An 18,303-nucleotide genomic window follows, 5' to 3' on the forward strand; every position below is an offset into this window, starting at 1 on the left:
TCTGAAGACCTCCAATGTGTCCTGAATGCCTTTGCCAAGGTACATGGGGTCCTGTGTCTTGCTGTGAATATTAAAAAAGACACAGGTTCTGTATCAGCCACTGTTCATCCAGCCATTTATCCAGCCCTCCATAAATGTTGACAATATTACTCTTAAAAACCTAGACTATTTTGGCGGCTCTCTTGTCAAAAGCAGACAACTACTCAGAGATCAACTACTGCCCGAGTAGTGCTAATGAAACCTCTACAAGACCAAGGAAAAGAGCCTTTGAAGACCGTGAGCTACAGGTCTCAATAAAACTTTTGGTCTATAGAGCAGCCATCTTTCCTAAATTACTGTACGGAGCAGAATCATGGAGCACCTACAGTGGGCACCTGAAAGCCCTGGAACAGTAACACCAAAAATCCTTACGAAAGATTTTGAGGATCAGCTGGAAGTCAGATGCACTAACACCAGCGTACTGGAAGAGGCCAACACGAACAAGTACCTCCACCACAATAAAGCAACTCCAACTGCAATGGATAGGACATGTTAACTCATATCTCCCCTAACAGATCCCGCACTCCCATTTGAAGGAAGATCAGCGAGCCCCTGGGAGGCAAAGGAAACACTACAGAGATAACATCAAAATAATCCTGAAGAAATTAAACATTACGTCTGAAAACTGAGAAGACATTGCTCTCACCTGGAAGAAATCTGTTCAAGGGGGAGCTGCGCTACATGGAAGCGACCTCTGCTGTGCCACAGAGAAAGAACACCAGCTGCAAGAGACTGAACAACCAAAAGACCCAGCCACTAACCACAACCACCATTTACTCATGCCCCTACTGCACAAGAATATATGGATCCCAGACTGGCCTCTACAGCCACTTGAGGACCCACTAATGGACAACCCCTTAGAAGAGCATCATGCTCGACTCGAATGCTCGCACTGCTACATTAGGTACATTTAAGAGACCCTTCGCAATGCATATGATTGTAAGAAAAATGGAGTATTATGGGCTGTGTAGAAGGGAAGGGTTAAATTGATTGGGGTCCGCAGTATAACAATTTACAATGCCAGTGATGAGGGGTGGGGGGGGGGAGCGGTGTTTCAATTCCAGCCACAGTGTGTAAGGAGTATGCACTCCGATTTCCTCCCAATGCATGGGCGAGTAAGTTGTGGGCATGCTACTTTGGCGCCGGAAGCATGGAGACATTTGCAGGCTGCCCCAGCACATCTTCGGACTGCGCTCATCATTGACGCAAACGGCACATTTCACTGTATCTTTCAATGCGTATGTAACAAATATAGCTCATCTTGGAAGAACTCTTTAAATATATTTAAGCGTAGGTTTGTATAGGACAGCACAATATCATGGGCCGAAGGGCCTGTATTGCCCTATTTCGATATTGTTAATCAAAAATTTCAGGACCTTCGAATCGCAACTTTGCACTAACATGGCATTTAAGACAATTATAAAAAAAAACTCTTGCAACCATTTAACTCAAAGATTGGACTGATGACAGCGCCGAAGGCAGGATCTGCCGGAACACCTGAGCGAGGTCGGACCCTGCCGCAACGTCCGAGCGTAAAGCGTGCCTCCGTGTCCGGCGGCACTGCCCACTGCCCACTGCCCAGTGCCCAGTGCCCAGTGCCCAGGCCGCGCGGCCGGGCCGGCTGTCAGTGCCCGTCAGCTGACGTCATCCCCGGGGCTCGGAGCTGATAAATGCGCTTACTGACACTCGGCAGCTTCGCTTCTGCAGACGAAGGCGAGCAACCAGGGACAGGGTATGGAAAACATCCCTCTGCTTTTCTACTCTTTTTGTTTGGAGCGCCGGCTTTCGTGCCCAGCGATGCGCTGGCGGTTTGCATGCAGCACTAAGAAACAATTGCTCCCCGATTGATTTGCCTAGTGGTTTGTGGAGACGGTGTCAGGGTGACGGGTTGTGGTAATGGCTGGTTGTTTAATAACAGAAAACAAAACGGTTTTGAAAATAGTAAAAAGGCACAGGGCTTTAGGACGGTTGCACCTGTTTAACGCTGGTCTTGCTTCCAAATTTAGTATCCCAGCTCTATAGTACAATTCTTTAATCCCATCTCAAACTTCCAGCGCGTGCTTTGCACGCTCGCACCTGCGGCTTCTTCGACGTTTTGTTGCTGAAATTAAAACTCTCACAAGCATTTCCCCATCCCAAGCAATCAGCAAACTGGTGCATTTCGTAAACTTGTGATGTGCCGGGGCTTTAAAAGTTATTAATTGCCAGTGCGTCCCACCTGCAGCGAGATAGTTTTGATATCGATAACATGGATTTTTATTTTAGTGGATTATTTGAATATTTCCACGCTCTGATGTCGACCTGTGCGGTAGTTGGGACGTTTGGCTGCTCAGCCCCACTGTAGCTGGTGAAATAAAGTTACAGGAGGTTTGGCGGGATTTTCAAAATTAAAAACCATGCTAGCAACTAATAAATGTATAAAACTGTAACAAGCTAATATTACATCCCATTAACAAACACATAATTATTTTGAAAATAACTTGTCTTTATTTCGCATTGAAATATCTTATTTACAAAAACTGTTATCAAATACGATGCCAGTTCATAAGATTCTGCAGCCTTTCGGTGTTAATTATGATTATTTTCCATTTACAAGATTTCTGAATAGGTTTGGGGAGCCTAGAAAAATCTGTCCTATATTGGTGATGTGACTCATACAATCCTGGCATATTGGGTGTTGTGTTACCGTCCATATATGGCTTACTCTGCCTGTGGTCTGTTCCTGCCAGATAACTTGTTTCTATTCTTGGGTGGCAGTCCAATCTCTTTCATTGGGCAACTCAGTCATTTTGGGACTTTTTAAAAAATTAATTTTTGTTCACAATCTTTTTTCTGTTTCTTCCCTCGCTGTCCCCACCCCCTAAAGGTCTTTCCCAGTAACAACGTCAGTGGCTGGTGGGAAAGCAAAAGATGTCAGCGTACAATGTGTCTCTTACTGGCCCTGCACCTTGGGGCTTCAGGCTTCAAGGAGGGAAGGATTTCAACATGCCTCTGACCATTTCCAGAGTAAGTTCATGTCTCCTGCTGCCTTCTCCTCTCTATCTGTGAACTGGTGTTGCCCTTTTACCTGCTGGCTTAGAAAAATCACATTTCATTTTCGCTGTTCTGAAGGCACCATTGGATTTGGGCATCTTGGATTTGCTCAGGAATTCGTTTATTGTGAAATGTCTAACTCCACTGAATACAAAGAATTTGGGTTTGCAAATCAGGCAGACAGTGTCTCCTTCTGTGGCTGAAGATAGAGTTACTCTTTCCCAGTTCTGAAAAGAGCAGTATGTTGGCCTCTGTTACTGACATTTGCAATCTCTCATCACCTAACCCGAGGTGTCATAGAGTTGCACAGCATAGAAATGGACCTATGCCAATCTTCTCACCCATCTGCACTCATCCCATTTACCTGTATGCCCCCCAATGCCTTGCCTATTTAAATATCTCCTAAGTGTAATGATTGTTCTGATTCCACCGCCACTTCTGACAGAGTATCAACCACTCAAGGTGTAAAAAAGAGGATCCGCTTTAAAACCCCATCCTCATTTTGATCTTTGAGTCCTGATGAAGGGTCTCAGCACAAAACATCAACTATTTATGCCCCTCTATAGGTGCTGCTTGACCTGCTGAGTTCCTCCAGGTATTTTGTGTGTTCCTCTTGTTTTTGATGCCCCTACCAGGGGAAAAGATTCTATCTAGCTTAATTATGGTTCTTTGTAAAAATTTATATACCTCTTTTCTGGTGACCCCTTTGTTCCAGGGAAAACAGCCCAGCCTGTCCAATCTCTCCCCTTAACTGATGTCCTTTAATCTAGGCAACATCTTGGTGAATCTCCTCTCCACTCCCTCCAATGCAACCACATCCATCCTATAGGCCAGAACAGCATGCAATGCATCAAATGCTTTATAACCATTATTTTGTAAAGTCCCATGGATGATGGAGGGTGGAGTGTCCTGATGATGGAACTACTTCAGAGACAGATTGTGGAGTTAGGTAGAATTCCTCCTAATCTTGGACAATTCTGAGCCCGTCTCTCAAAATAATATTCGAATGAATATCCTGCAGCAGTCAGCAAGTCTGGACAGATGGTTTCCCCATTACATGTCGGCAGTGATACTCCACTCTGGCATTCTTCACTTTAGTGAGTGATAAACATATATCCATCCAACATGAATCTCTTGAAATCCGACACTTCCATAAACTGCTCTTTAATTCAGATTCCATGCTTCCACCCCGAGATTAATTCTGCTAAGTCTGAGGCGTAGACACTGACTTTCAGCCACCGTTAAAACTGTGAACTGAAAAGTGCAGCTCGGCTACCCAATCCAAATGTGTAAAAACGATAAAGTTGGACTGTTTGGAAGACATTCCTGACTTGAACTTGACCAAAGATGAATTGGTCAGTTGATGCTTTGGTATTGAAGGGGTTTAGAAGAACCCAAGAAGCAGGAGAGGGAATGTTCACCTCCTTGAACCAGCTTCAGCATTTAGTAAGATTGTGGTGATCCAGTGATGGCTTTGCCACTCTCCCCCTCTACCTCTTGTCTCCCTTTTTCAAACATTAAGTCTCCTCTCTGAATATATTCACTGACATTGCCTCCACAGCTCTCCAGGACAGAAAATTTCAGAAATTCACAGCCCCTGTGAGGGAAGAAATTTCCCCACTCCATATGAAATAGGCAACGATGCCCCCAAAGTCTGTATCCTCTCATCTAGATCCACCCACCGTCCCCACCCCACCCATGCCATGAAGAAACATGACAGATATTTGAAAGGCGATGAGTATTATGAAAGGATTGGATGTATTCCCGTTTCTAAATGCCATCAACTTTGACATTGGTGTAATTTTGTGGCAAACCAGATAGCCGTAGGTTACCTTATTCCACCCCAGAATCGTTCACGTTTCAAAAAGATTTCCTTTTATCCTCATCTGCCTTGAGCATTGGCCCAACTGGGTGAACCTTTCATTATGAACACCTTCTTCCCTGGAATCAATCTAGTCAAGGTTCTCCACACTCCCTACAATACAAGCAGCATAGAGTGCCCCAGGTGCTGTAAGTTTTACCTTGATTAGGCTAGAGGTGAATCAGTGGATTGCTGGCCGATGTGACTTGAAGGATTGGAAGGGCTGTATCTCAAATAATAAATGCCCAACATTTAGCTGGCTTCCAAATTGCTTGCTGTAGCTGTAAGCTGGCTTTTTTTCTGTTTCAGTTACTAAGTTTCCTGAGATCCTTTTGATAGGGAACACCGATCATTTTATGATAGAATTTTATCTTAAGATTGTAAATAATTTTATTTGTCCTGTTACACAACCACGAAGTGTGAACAGGCAGGGTGGATTGGAAAACTGCCTTTGAAAGGATGACAGTACGACAGCAGTGGCTAAATTTATGTAATTATTTTATGGCTTGCTAGTAATTTGGAAAAAAGAAAGGCAAAGTTGGTATAGTTACCAAGAGAAATTAAAAGTACTATTAGATCAAAAGTAAAGGTCTTCTACTGTTTCCAAAAAAGAAGCAAACAGTCTGAATTCAATAGAGGAACCACAAACTGGAGGAACTCAGTAGGTCAGGCAGCATCTGTAGAGGGAAATGGGTAATCAAAGTTTCAGGTCAAGACCCTTCATCTGGGTAGAGAACCAAGTGAGGTGTCAGAGGGGAAACAGGAAAAGACAAGCAGAATGTGAGTGTAACCTACCAAGGGACTTAAAAACAGATCGTAAGGGTTTCTATAACTATCGTAAATCTCTGTTAATCTAGTGTGTTAGTCTGGCAGATTTTCTGAATTATTGGATGTTATTTCCATCTCAACGCAATTTTAAATCACTTTTTGGATGCTGCACAGAATAATAAACTCTGCAGTGAACATGGTAGTTTTAAGAGTGTGAGTAACAGGGCACATGGATTATTAGTTTTACTGTACGTGATGAGAAATACATTAGGGAAAGTTAACTTGGATCCTTATAGACTGAGACAACCAAAATTATATTTGCGAATAAGAAACGGCTGTAAAACTAAATTTACAGAACACAGGGAAAATGTACAGAAAGTAATGCAGGACTCCAAGTCAAAGAAAAATAGCATTCAAAGAGCTAGTAGTTGAGAGATTAATGGAGCAAATGGCTGATGATCTCTAGGACCTGATGACCTATATCCAAAGGAGATATTTGTGGTCAGCTTCCAAAACACTAGGTTGAAAGATATCAAATAGAATTCCACTGTGCAAAAGTCTTTGGCATATGTAAAAAAAATCTGTAAAGCGAAGATCCTTTCAAAAATAATGAAATGTAAAGTTTGTAGATATCAACAAAATTACTACAAAAAGCAGTAAACAGTAAAAACTAAATCAAATCAATATTTGTTGTCAACCACCCTTTGCCTTTAAAATTGCAACAATTCTCTTAGGTACATTGTTGTGCAGTTTTGTCAGAACGTCGGCTGACAAAGCATCTTAGAGAACTTGCCACAGTTCTTCTGCAGACTTGGCTGTCTCGCTTGCTTCTGTCCCTCCAGGTAATCCCAGACAGCCTGAATGATTTTGAAATCAGGGCTTTGTTATGGCCATACCATCTGAAACGATATAAAAAAAATCTAGGGTGCCTAAGATTTTTACACAGTACTGTAATTAGAAGAATAGGCACGGCCAACAGTTCGTGTGATATATTTGGCCTTCAGTAACGTACTACTAATGAGATTATGAAACAAGATTTGAGTATACAGTACTGGGTGTTCTGTAATGACCAGGATCAAGGATTAGTTTATGGATAGAAAGCGAAGAGTGGAAATAAAGGGTTTGTTTCTGGATCAGGAGGCTGTGATTGGTGGGGAGCTGCAGGGATCAGTGCAGGGGCTCTGGCTGTTTATAACATATATCAGTAAATTGATTGAGGGGATTAGCAGTGCTCTGCCCATGTTTCTCGATACAATGCTCCTTCACCATGTGGACTATGAGAAGAATGCACAACATCTTTAGGGGTATATGGGAGGACATGTAAGTGAGTAAGGACATGGAAAATGAAATATGATGTGGGAAAATGTGAGGTCATCCATAACTGGAAAAATTGAAGGATGGGATATTTTTAAATGGGGAGAGATAGAAAAGGGTCAGTGCTCAGGGAAACTTGAGTGAGCTCACACATAAACCACTGGAGGTTAACAAACAGAAACAGTAAGCAATTAGGAAGCCAAACAGTATGTTGACCTTTATTACAAGAGGATTTTTAAAAGATGAAGGCCTATTATTGCAATGGTACAGGGCCCTGGGTGAGATGGCATCTAAAATACTGTTTGGCATACGTCGGATGTATACATTTGGAGTTGTGGAGAGCCTTCACCATGTTGTTATGTGGGATGCTGGACTCAACCAATGAGAAGATTAAGCAGATGAGGGCCTATGCTGTTCAGAAAAGTGAGAGGTGATCTCATTGAAAAGTAAACCATTCTTAAAGAGCTTGACAGTGTGGATGAGGAATTGATGTTCTCCTTGGCTGGCAGACTGTTGGCATAACTTAGTCTCAAAATAAAGGATCTCCATTCAGGACTAAGATGAGAATTCTCTACCTAAAGGAGATGGAGGCTCAGATCACACTGAGCTGGTGATGAATTGTTGTTTTGATGTTATGAGGTGACGGACCAAATGATGTACTTCTGTTTCTTTTATTCTTTTGATCCATTCTCAGATTCTGTGGGCTTTAAAAAATTGTAAATTGATGTTTAATTAGGGATTGAGATGGTTTAACAACCTCCATGGTGATCCGTCTTCCACAGCTAACAACACAATGCTCACCAGAATAATGTGTAACAAAAAAGGTCTTAACCACTTGCAATGTGTTCATCAGTTGAGGACTAAACCCAAGGGGTCAGCAATGAGCCCAATTCCAACTAACTTCTGTCCTCAGGACAGCTCTATTACCTACCCTTGGAAATGATTTGGAAATTGGTCAATGATGATGACTAGACTTTCAAACACTTGTTTTCTTATTTGCTTTGAACCTTTAAAGTACAACTGTTGTATCATATTTATCACTGCCTGTGAGAACTTAATGTGGTAATTCTGTTTATTATAGTAAAGCAATATCTGAAAATTGTTAATGTTTCTTTATTTTCTAAAAAGTATTTCATGTCCAGAAAGTTGCTCAGTCATGGTATACATATATAATATGTTATCTTGTAAATAGGTGTTACTTTGTATTTGTCACTCAAAATTGAGTGCCTTAGTTTTGGTACTTCCTGCAAGAGCACATAGACTTATGGCCGACTCCAGAAATAATGACGGCAGCACTGGAGTGTACACCTGTCTTGAAGTTGGTCCAGTCTTGGCTGGCTCTGAAACAATGGGCCAACCAACAAAAAGGGAGAAACTGACCCTGTCTATCTTTCACTGGTTAAAGGCCAGCTAATTGCATCTCAATGAAACCTGCACAAAGTGGGTTTGAAGCCGGACAGTATTTTTGAAACAGGCACTTGTAAAGTTATTAACCTATTTTGGTTGAATATGATGGCAGGTTGTTTAACCTTGGTTATTTACTTTGCTGGTAGCAAGACAGTAATCATCCTAATACAACCAAGTCAGAGTTGCATCCAAGTCTGAATGCTTGAAACCACAGTGAATAAAACAGTTCTGAATTGCCTTGCTGCTTATTTCTTGCCAACTATCGGTGACAAAACAATGCTTTCTGAACATGTACACACGCAGCTGCGGCTATTTAAAAATTACTCTTAAACACGGTATATCGTATAACAACCACACAAATATACATGACTGACTCTAGTTAAAACCTGTTCAGTGACAGGTTCCTGCCCCAATTAAGCATCAAATTGTCCCAAATAAATGTAGAGAATCCTGGTAATTTTCATTTTTGGTCTTTTAAGATTGTCCCAAATAAGCAGCTGCTCCAATTAACCAATGGCCCAATTAACCAGAATCTACTGTATTTGGTAAGGTTCCTGTTGAGAGCATTGATTCAAGAAAGTTTCTGATACCTCAATCCCAGCCTCCAGTAAAATTGAAAATTCCAGCTGCTGAACAAGTGTTGTGGATAAATGAGTGCTAGATTTTTCCAGCTGAATGGCCGTGGCCTCTATCACAGTCTGATGTTTACCTTGGCTCATCAAGTTGCTGGATGTGTTGATGAAAGAGATAGATTTCAGTGCACAAAGGGCAAAGTGGAGAGAGTGGTAACATGTTATTGAGGAGATAGAAGTTCAGATGTAATTGCATTGAGCAGTTATTAAGACTTAATGGTTGAAGAGCCCACTTCAGCTTTCTAACAGTTTCAGCCTTGTGTTTGGTTCAGGTCCAACAACTTCATCTGTAGAAAAGCATGTATTCCCACCTGTTCACTAGTACCTACAGTGCCTTATCATTATACTCCATAGCATCTCCTCAACTGATTTGTCTGTCACTTTCTAACCATTATCCACATCTTAAATTGTCTAAAACTCTGTCATTCACATTAGCTGTTCTATCATATCCTTCACTCCAATCCCCAAGTGTTCACACTGACTCTGAATGGCCTATTCTTAAAAGGTTTGCCTTCAGATCTTTCCATGGTCCTGCCTTGCCATTTAGTTGTGACTTATTTCAATCCAATATTCAGTTCACCCAATTTCCTGTTGGTTTGTTTGACCTTTACTCTGCCTCATCCTTTACCTGAAGGTTGGCAGAAGAGTCTTCAGGCGACTGAAATTCCCTCAGTGATTCTTCATCTTCTCTGACCAAACATGAACTTGCTTGTCAAAGTCATGGGTTCTACCCACCATAGTTTGTGAGAATGCCTCTTTCAGGACTTGGAGGCTGAACATTTTACAAGTAGTAAAATGTCGCTTTTCTGTGACTACAAATATATAGCAAAATTCCCGAGACTAATTATAGCATCACATTAGTTTTCTGTGCGCACCAGCGCCCAGTGTGAATTTAAAAGAATCATGGTTGTGCTTGTGTTTCTGATGATATCCAGAAAAAGAATAAACTTCCTAAAATTGTTCTTGGTCAGGACTTTAGAAGACCTTTCAATGGTTCAATGTTCAATTTAATTTCAGAGAATGTATACAGTATACAACTTGAAATTCTTACTCTTTGCAGACATCCATGAAACAGAAGAAAACTCTAAAGAATAAATGACAAAAGAATGTTAGAACCTGAAAGCCCTCACACCCCTTCCACACACAAGTTGCAGCAAAGCATCAATCCTTCCCTCCCTCACTTCTAGCAGGAAGCATCACCCCCCAACACCCACCAAGCAATCAGTAGCAAGCCCCCAAAGAGAGACCATGATCTGCAGTCCAACAAAACCTACCATTGAGTTGTAGGAAACTCCAGGGCTGGGAGAGGGTGTGAGTGAAAGGGGAGGGAAGTTAAAATGTTGCAGAAATAAGTATTCCTTTATTGCTGAGAATGCACAAGATTTGGAGACAGAAGACTCTCTCTACCTCTATGTAATTGCTTAGTTGACACTTGTGGTTCTTGGTAACAATAAATCACTGACATATACCGTATGCTAGTGCTCTCTGATACACTGAGCCAGTAAACTGAGAATCCCTGTCAGCTGTTTGATCTCGGTCACTGTCAAGAACAAAAGGGGAATTTGTAACTTGATGATGTCATGCCATGTTCCACTGATGGGACAGATGGGATCCCTAATCCCTTGTGGGGCACGGCAGGACAGTCATTGTTTGTGGAATGAATGGCTGTGCCCTTTTCATTTTCTTGCTGAAAAATTGTCTATTAATATGTACTGAAGTGTCTGTTATGTGATCGTGAGGCATTAGGAGTGGATTTATGAGATAGGTGGCAGGACCAGGAAGGTTACAAGGTCACCTTTAAACCCTGTTTATAATTTGGCTCATACATCTATGTCAGTAACTAGAAGTACAAATCCACAAGTTGTATCCAAAACAAAGAAGTAACCTAAAGCATTTCAAAGGAGTGTTGAAATGGACTGACTCTCACTCACAAAGTGCTGGAAGTTGGAAGAGGCAGTGTCAGAGGATTGGGGGATTTGGGATGTTAGTGGGGATGAGGGGCTGATTGTGGGAGAGACTCTTCGGCACAGCTTTTGATGTGCTGGGGACAGGGACCTGTGATGGGCAAGGTCAGGAATGGGATGGACTGGGATTGGGAGAGTAAGTGGTTTCAATAAAGAATGGAGATAACTCTGATGTTCAGAAGAACTAATTTCATTCTTCACTTTACCTCCTTGCTGCTGAGGTCTAATGGTCTTCAGATTTCACAAGGTGATGTTCACTTGTGTATCTGGAGAGGTTCTAAGTGGGTTTAAGGTTTGCTGGTGGTGGGTGAATGAGCGAACATTTCCTGACTGTGCCTATAGCCAGTAGATGATTTCAGGGGTTGGTGGGAGGGCGTGTGAGGATTCCCATCCCCAGTCGGGGAGTGGGGGGAGTTTAGGATACCCATCCCAATTGGGGTGGGAGGGGGGTGTGAGGATACCCATCCCCGGTCGGGGGGTGTGAGGATAACCATCCCTGGTCGGGGGGGTGAGGATACCCATCCCCGGTCAGGGGGAGTGAGGATTCCCATCCCCGGTCGGGGTGGGGGGAGTGAGGATACCCATCCCTGATCAGTGGGGTGAGGTTACCCATCCCCGGTCGGGGGGGGTGAGGATTCTCATCCCCGGTCAGGGGAGGTGAGGATACCCATGCCCAGTCAGGTGTTGGGGGGGGTGAGGATAACTATCCCCAGTCGGGGGGGGTGAGGATACCCATCCCCGGTCAGGTGATGGGGGGGTGAGGATAACTATCCCCAGTCGGGGGGCAGGGATGTAAGAATAGTCATCCCAGGTTCTGTATTATTGTTGCACTCAAATAGGAACAGATTAAGGGAGAGAATTATGTCCCAGTCTGCCTGAACATGGCAGCTCTCAACCTTTGTAATTCATCTTGTCAGGAGACAGCAGGCATGAGGAATGGACAGGGATGTCTGCTAACATAAACACAGGAAACTCTGCAGATGCTGAAAATCCAAAGCAACATGGGGATATGTGCTGCTGTTTTTTTTTTGAAAGGGGAGTGCACAGAACCCACTGTTGCATTGAACATAAATAGTGGTTTCAGGGCTACGGATATCATCGTAAAGTTAGCAAGCTGGAGGGTCATTGGCCCAGCACGGGAGGACTGAAAACTAGACCATCCCCAGAAGCCCTACACATTGTGCAGACTCATTCCTTTCTCAGCAGCTGATGAGCTTGTAGCTCAGAGATTTAAGGTTATTGAGATATGGAAGCAGAAATATCACCACATGCTCCACTGGATAATATGTCACGGGAGAGTGAAGTGTTCTCAGTAGACAGAATTGATTTGGAATTTTTCAGATTGTGATAAGCTCTCAGACACTTGCTTGCCTGTCTCCTGCAGATTGCAGGAGCAGGGTTGTGACGTGCAGTTGGAGAGACTGTGTCCATTTAGTGGGTATGTTCGGCAAGGTATGTACTTCATGTTCTGAATGCCCTTCCCTCAGAGTTGTAGAGTCAGGGATCAGACCAATGTTATGGATTAACCAATGTGTTCCTTGGTGACCTGGACAGGATAAGTTGTCAAGGGAGACTCCTGGAGTGATAAGATACAATAAGATTAATTATTTCTCACATTTACATCCAAGCACAAAGTGAAATGTGTCATTTGCATCAAATCAAATCAGCGAGGATTCTGCTGGACAGCCTTCAAGTGTTGTCATGCTGTGATGGAGCATGTCCATAACTTATTAACCCTAACAATACATCTTTGGAATGTGGAAGCAAACCCACGCTGACACAGGGAGAATGTACAAACTCCTTACAGGCAGCAGCGAGAACTGAACCCCAATCTTGGTGTAATAGCGTTACACTAACCACTGGTGCTGGAATAGCATTGTGGTGACCGTTAGGTGACCATGCCGTCTCCAGTTCAAAACATCATTGGGTTTGTTTCACTGACTGATACACTCTCTGTTGTCAGGGTGGTGATTACAATCAGATACATTAACACTTAAAAGAACACTTGAACAGACATAAGGGTAGGGAAGGTTAAGAGAGATTTGGGCCAAACATGGGCTAACTGGACTTGCTTTCTTGGGTTGGTTGAGTTGGTTGAAGGGCCTGTTTCTGCGCTGTGTGACTCTGTTCCACGTGATGCATTCTTCATTGAGTGTGCTGTGTTTGGAGAAAGTTGAAATTGTGTACATATAATCTTTAATTTGAAAAAATAAAGCTTTTTCCCCTATTTGTATGTTTTTGTGGGTCTTTTATTTTCATATCACAGGTTGCCAATGATAAAGCACCCTAATGTAGTGAAGTGGCACATGATTAACAGTGGACATGAGACACCTCAGGGTGTCAGCAGCTGTGCGTAAGGAAAGTTGGGGAGAGTTGAAAGTTTATGGCAGGGAGGGGTTGGGCAGCTGAAGACGAGGGTGCCAGTGGTGAAGAGGTGAATATGAGTAGGGAATTGAAGGGCAGCAATCTTGAAGGTTGTGAAAATGGAGGAGGTCACGGTGTGGGAAGGAGTGAGGAGGTTTAAAAAGAGCAAGAGCATTACCCAGATGGGAGCCATTGTGGGCCAATCAGTATGAGTTGAGGACCGTGAGATGGGATTCAGACAGATTGGAATAGCTCAGGTCAGTGGGATGGCGGCTGAAAGAGCTCTGTAATTATCAAATCAAAGTAAGAAAGGTGTGACCGAGGGATTCCCAGGTGTGTAAGGTTATGGTGATGGAAGCTGGTGGTTTAGTGATGAGATCACTATCAGTGTGACCAGATATGATTCCAAGATTACAAATGGTCTTAGACATTGTACAGATGAGATGGAATCAACAACCAGGGAGTGGAGAGGAATCAAAGGTGAATGCTTTGGTAATTATAAGTTTTGGTTGGACGATGTTCTGCACTCATTCAGTGAGAACATGATGGATTGGGAACAAATCAAATGGGTGTTTTCAATTATAGATGAAACCTAATGTGTTCTCAGATGAAGTCACTGGGGGTCAGGATGTGGATCAGAAATGGGAGGGCTGATAAGTACAGCTGGGAGTCGCGAGAGGTGAAGGTGGGGGTGCAGAAGAGAATCTGTAAACTTCTCTTCTCATTGTGACTGGGATGTGGGAATAGATCCAGATCTGTCCAATTAAGGTGGTCAAATCTGTTGCCAGTTGTTGACTGGATAACAATGAGGGAGAATAACAGATAGACATTTGGCAACAGTCTCAGAGGAATGAGGAACACAAAATCTCTCACTGATACTGTGCCTATTTTTGACTGATGCCACAAAGCCAGTGTTTGGCCCTTTATTGATGGCTCAGACATGCATGATTTAACATTGATGCACCATCAATAACTCTTGGAGACGTGAGGCGAGAGATAGGCTTTTATTAGCTGGAAGAACGCACTGTCAGCAGCAAGAGACCATCACACAACATCCTGGAGACTGAGGGAGGAGCAGTGCCTCCAATTGCCTTTATACAGGGGTCAGTGGGAGGAGCCACAGGAGCAGTCAGCAGGGGGCGTGTCCAGACAGGTATATGTAGTTCACCACAAACATATAGGTAAAGAATACCTTCCTTAAAATATGTGTTTGCATTCTTACTTCTCTCTTTACTCTCTTTCCGTTCTCTCAACTCTCTTCTCTGTTCTCTGCCTTCTCTCTTTCTCTCTCTCAGCTCTCCTTGTCTGTCTCTTTGACTGTCTTCCCTTCTGTGTCTTCCCCTGAGGCATGTCTCTTATATACCTTTGGTTTTATTTCTTTTGTTTTTACTTTAATAAAAGCTCTCCCTCTCTCTCTTTCTCTCTCCCCCACCCCCAGACCTTACACAAGCACCACTGTGCCATTTGAGAAACAGCTGCCTTCCATATTTGCAATGATAGATAACTTCGTAAGAAGATAAAATGCAATGCATTCTGCCAACTGGATACTAAATATTTCATGATGGTTAACACAATTAAAGTTGGATAAAATGATCACATGATCCCAATTACTGTGAAGTAAGACATCACTTGTCCTGTCCACCTGTTCCTCCTGATTGTCCCACTTATTGGGTGACATTTCTGCCTCTGTCTGAAAATCTGGGCTCCAATCCCACCCAGCAGACTTGGAACTGATGCCTCAGGCAGTTCTGAGGGAGTTTGATGTGCTGTCCTCCAAATGATTAGCGGATGGATATGAAAAATCACCCGGTGTTATTTTTCTGCTGACCTGAACAACATTTAGCTCTGTCAAATTTCTAAAGCAGTTTAGTGTTGTTTCTGTGACTTATCCATTGGGTTCTGTGGATCCAAATGTTGTGGGACTTCAGTGACCATAGAAGAGTACAGCACAAAGGAAGGCACATCTTGTCTGTGCTGACCATGATGACAATCTAATAATCACATCAATCTGCATACGGTGTGTGTCTCCATCCCGTTTCCGTGTCTGCCCAAACTCCTCTTCAATATTCGATCGTACCTGTTTCTGCCACCACCTCTGCATCTTGGTATTAGGCTACCAACCAGCATGTCGTTGCGGAGTGGAAGGATACTGGAACACGTGGGGGAAACCCACACGGCCACGGAGAAGGTCCACACACTGCATGACGGCACCCGGTCAGGGTCAAACTCTGGTCACTGAAGCTGTGAGGCAGCAGACCTATCCAGCTTTTCTTGCTTGTTTTAAATACATTTACCATTTGCACTGATAAGATTCATGTGAAGAAACAGTGTTACTTCAGCAGGATCCCAGTGGATCAGGCAGGTTTCAGGAATTGTGTGAGGGATTGATGGAAGTTCACCTGGAATTGTCTGATGGGCATACTCAAGGCAAGGGAAAATGAGTTACCAACTGGGCTGTTGAACAATATGGAGAAACAGAGCAGGGTCACATACTCTCAGGTCACTGATGGTACCAGATCTAGTGACTTAGAGGGGATATGAGATACCCGCCTTTATTGGCTAAAGTACAGGACAAATAAGGAGGCCGTCACTAGAACTGCACACAACATGAGTGAGGCTGCAGGACGGGAAACTATGTACAGTTGTGGGCATCACAGCATGGGAGGGATGTGACAAACCCTGGGGGGTGTAATGAGGATGTTGGCAGCGCTGAGGAATGTTCAGTATGAAGTAGGGACTGTGCAGGCTGGAAAACTGAGGGAAGATTTAATCAACAGCAATGAAAATATCACAATGAACAGCAGGGTGAACAGGAATGGCTTACTTGTCTTAACAGAAAGGTAGAAGGGGAGGTGAAAGGCATTGAGTAGGAATGGATGTATGTGTTTTTATCCAGAGGGTGGAGATGGTCTGGAAACTCTGTGCCTAAAGGTGATGAAGACAGAAACCTTTCTCACATTCTGAGATGAACACTCAGTGATAACTTGTAGGCAGAAGGGGAAGGAAAGGGAATTTCGTTTTGCCCAAACGTTGAGAATTGCGAGGTGGTATTAGCCTGGAAATTCTCTGCTTCCTCGTGTGTGGGGTCAGGGGTAGTGGCAATGAGTGTACAATAATGAATCCGATGGTGAGTGTGCGATAGTGAACCCAACGGTGAGTGTGTGATAGTGAATCTCGTGATGAGTGTACAATACTGAATTGCATGATGAAAAACACTTCTCAGGAATCACCTCTTAACAGGCAGATCACGGATTGTGGTGAACTACATATACCTGTCTGGACACGCCCCCTGCTGTCTGCTCCTGTGGCTCCTCCCACAGACCCCGGTATAAAGGCGATTGAGGCCTGAGCCCGGCCCTCAGTCTCCAGGATGTAGTATGGTGGTCAACTACTGCTTGTTCTTTCTTCCAGTCAATAAAAGACGATATCTCGCCTTCACGTCTCAGAGAGAGTTATTGATGGTGCATCACGGATGGAGTAGTGTAAAATGAAAAATGCATTGCTTTGGGATCTGCAAGTGTTTTGTGCAGGACAGTTATATAAAATGTAGAATGATAGAGAGCAGGAACAGGCCCTTTGGCCCATAATGTTTGTGCTGATCCTGATGCCAATCTAGCCAATCCCGTCAGCCTACATACGATCCATTTCCCTCTTTCAACTGCCTGTTCATGCTCCCGTTTAAATGCCTCCAAAACTTTGCCATCGCATCTAATTCTACCATCTCCCCAGGCAGCTTTAACTGTCTGTGCATGGAATATCTTGCCTCACACATTTCCTTTCCCCTCACTTTATAAAATAAAATAAAAGCCACATTCCCCTTTCATAGTAAACCTGTGCCCTCTTGTATTTGAATTTCCACACTGAGGAAACTACTCTGAGCCCCTTCCCTATCTCAGCTACATTTCACGTGCATTGCCCCCCCTACCCGTGACTGAAGGCCCCCGGAATAGACAACCATTCACTGCTGGGCTTTGCCAACTGCTGAGAAGAGATCTGAGGGTTTTTTTTTTAACAAGCCTCTTTCTCGCTAGTAGGGTGCTGTAAACTGACTCCTCTGCAGCCGGTCTGGGAGAGGAGTATGGCGCGGGCCACGGGTGCCCGGGATTACGGGCATTTCAGCCTTTCAGCCCTGGCCAGCACTTCTATTTGTGGCCATGTGCTGACTTCAGATGCGTCAGGCCTGTGATCGATGCTGTGGTCGGTATGGCTAGCCTTTCCTGCTGAAGAGAGATAAGAGGGTGACTCACCTGCCTAATCCCAGCAGGAAGTCAAAGGGATCACTGTCTTCGGTGCCCAGCCCTGATCAGCTGCCCTGCCATGGTAACCGGGCCACTTCTGTGCTCAGAGTGCTTGGGTCATCCTCAGCAGTCGCATACTCAGTCTACCTTCATCCTCCTCATTCAGTACCCTAGCACAGGGAAAGAAATATAGTTTACTTCGGGCCGAATACTGCCAGGGATGGTAGTAGAGGCTGCCGGGGATGATGGTAGGGGCAGATACATTAGGGACATTTAAGAGACTCTTAGATAAGCACATGGCTATAAGAAAGATGGAGGAAAGGGTTAGATTGATTGTGAAGTAGGTTAAAAGGTCATTGTGGAGTGTGTGTGCCGTACTGTTCTAATTTCTATGATCTCTGATAAGATAGCACCATTTAAGAGGCACTTAGACTACGTGCAACAGTAACCTTTAGACAGACACACGAATACCCAGGCAGTGGAGGGTAATGGGCCACATCCACAGATAGGATGAGTTAAACTGGCATCACGGTCATCATAAACATGGTAGGCCAAATGGCCTGTTGCTGTGCTATGTTCTGTGAGCTCCCGCTGTCACACAACACCTACGCATCTCCTGGCAATGCTTCAGTTACTTTATGCAACTTCATCTGTAGCTTTATGTAAATGGACCCCATTCATAG

General features: G+C 43.7%; 1 protein-coding gene across 1 annotated transcript in view; it reads left to right on the plus strand.

Moving 5' to 3' along the window:
- The first annotated feature begins 1,615 nt into the window (after nucleotides 1-1,615).
- ldb3a (LIM domain binding 3a) overlaps nucleotides 1,616-18,303 on the plus strand; it is a 166,422-nt gene continuing 149,734 nt past the window's right edge. The window contains exons 1-2 of the mRNA XM_073025736.1: nucleotides 1,616-1,771; nucleotides 2,906-3,045. Of these exons, the coding sequence (XP_072881837.1) occupies nucleotides 2,950-3,045 (96 nt within the window). The 5' untranslated portion in view covers nucleotides 1,616-1,771; nucleotides 2,906-2,949. The remainder of the gene's footprint in view (nucleotides 1,772-2,905; nucleotides 3,046-18,303) is intronic.

This window comes from Hemitrygon akajei, chromosome 21 (genome assembly GCF_048418815.1).
Source record: "Hemitrygon akajei chromosome 21, sHemAka1.3, whole genome shotgun sequence".
NCBI lineage: Eukaryota > Metazoa > Chordata > Chondrichthyes > Myliobatiformes > Dasyatidae > Hemitrygon > Hemitrygon akajei.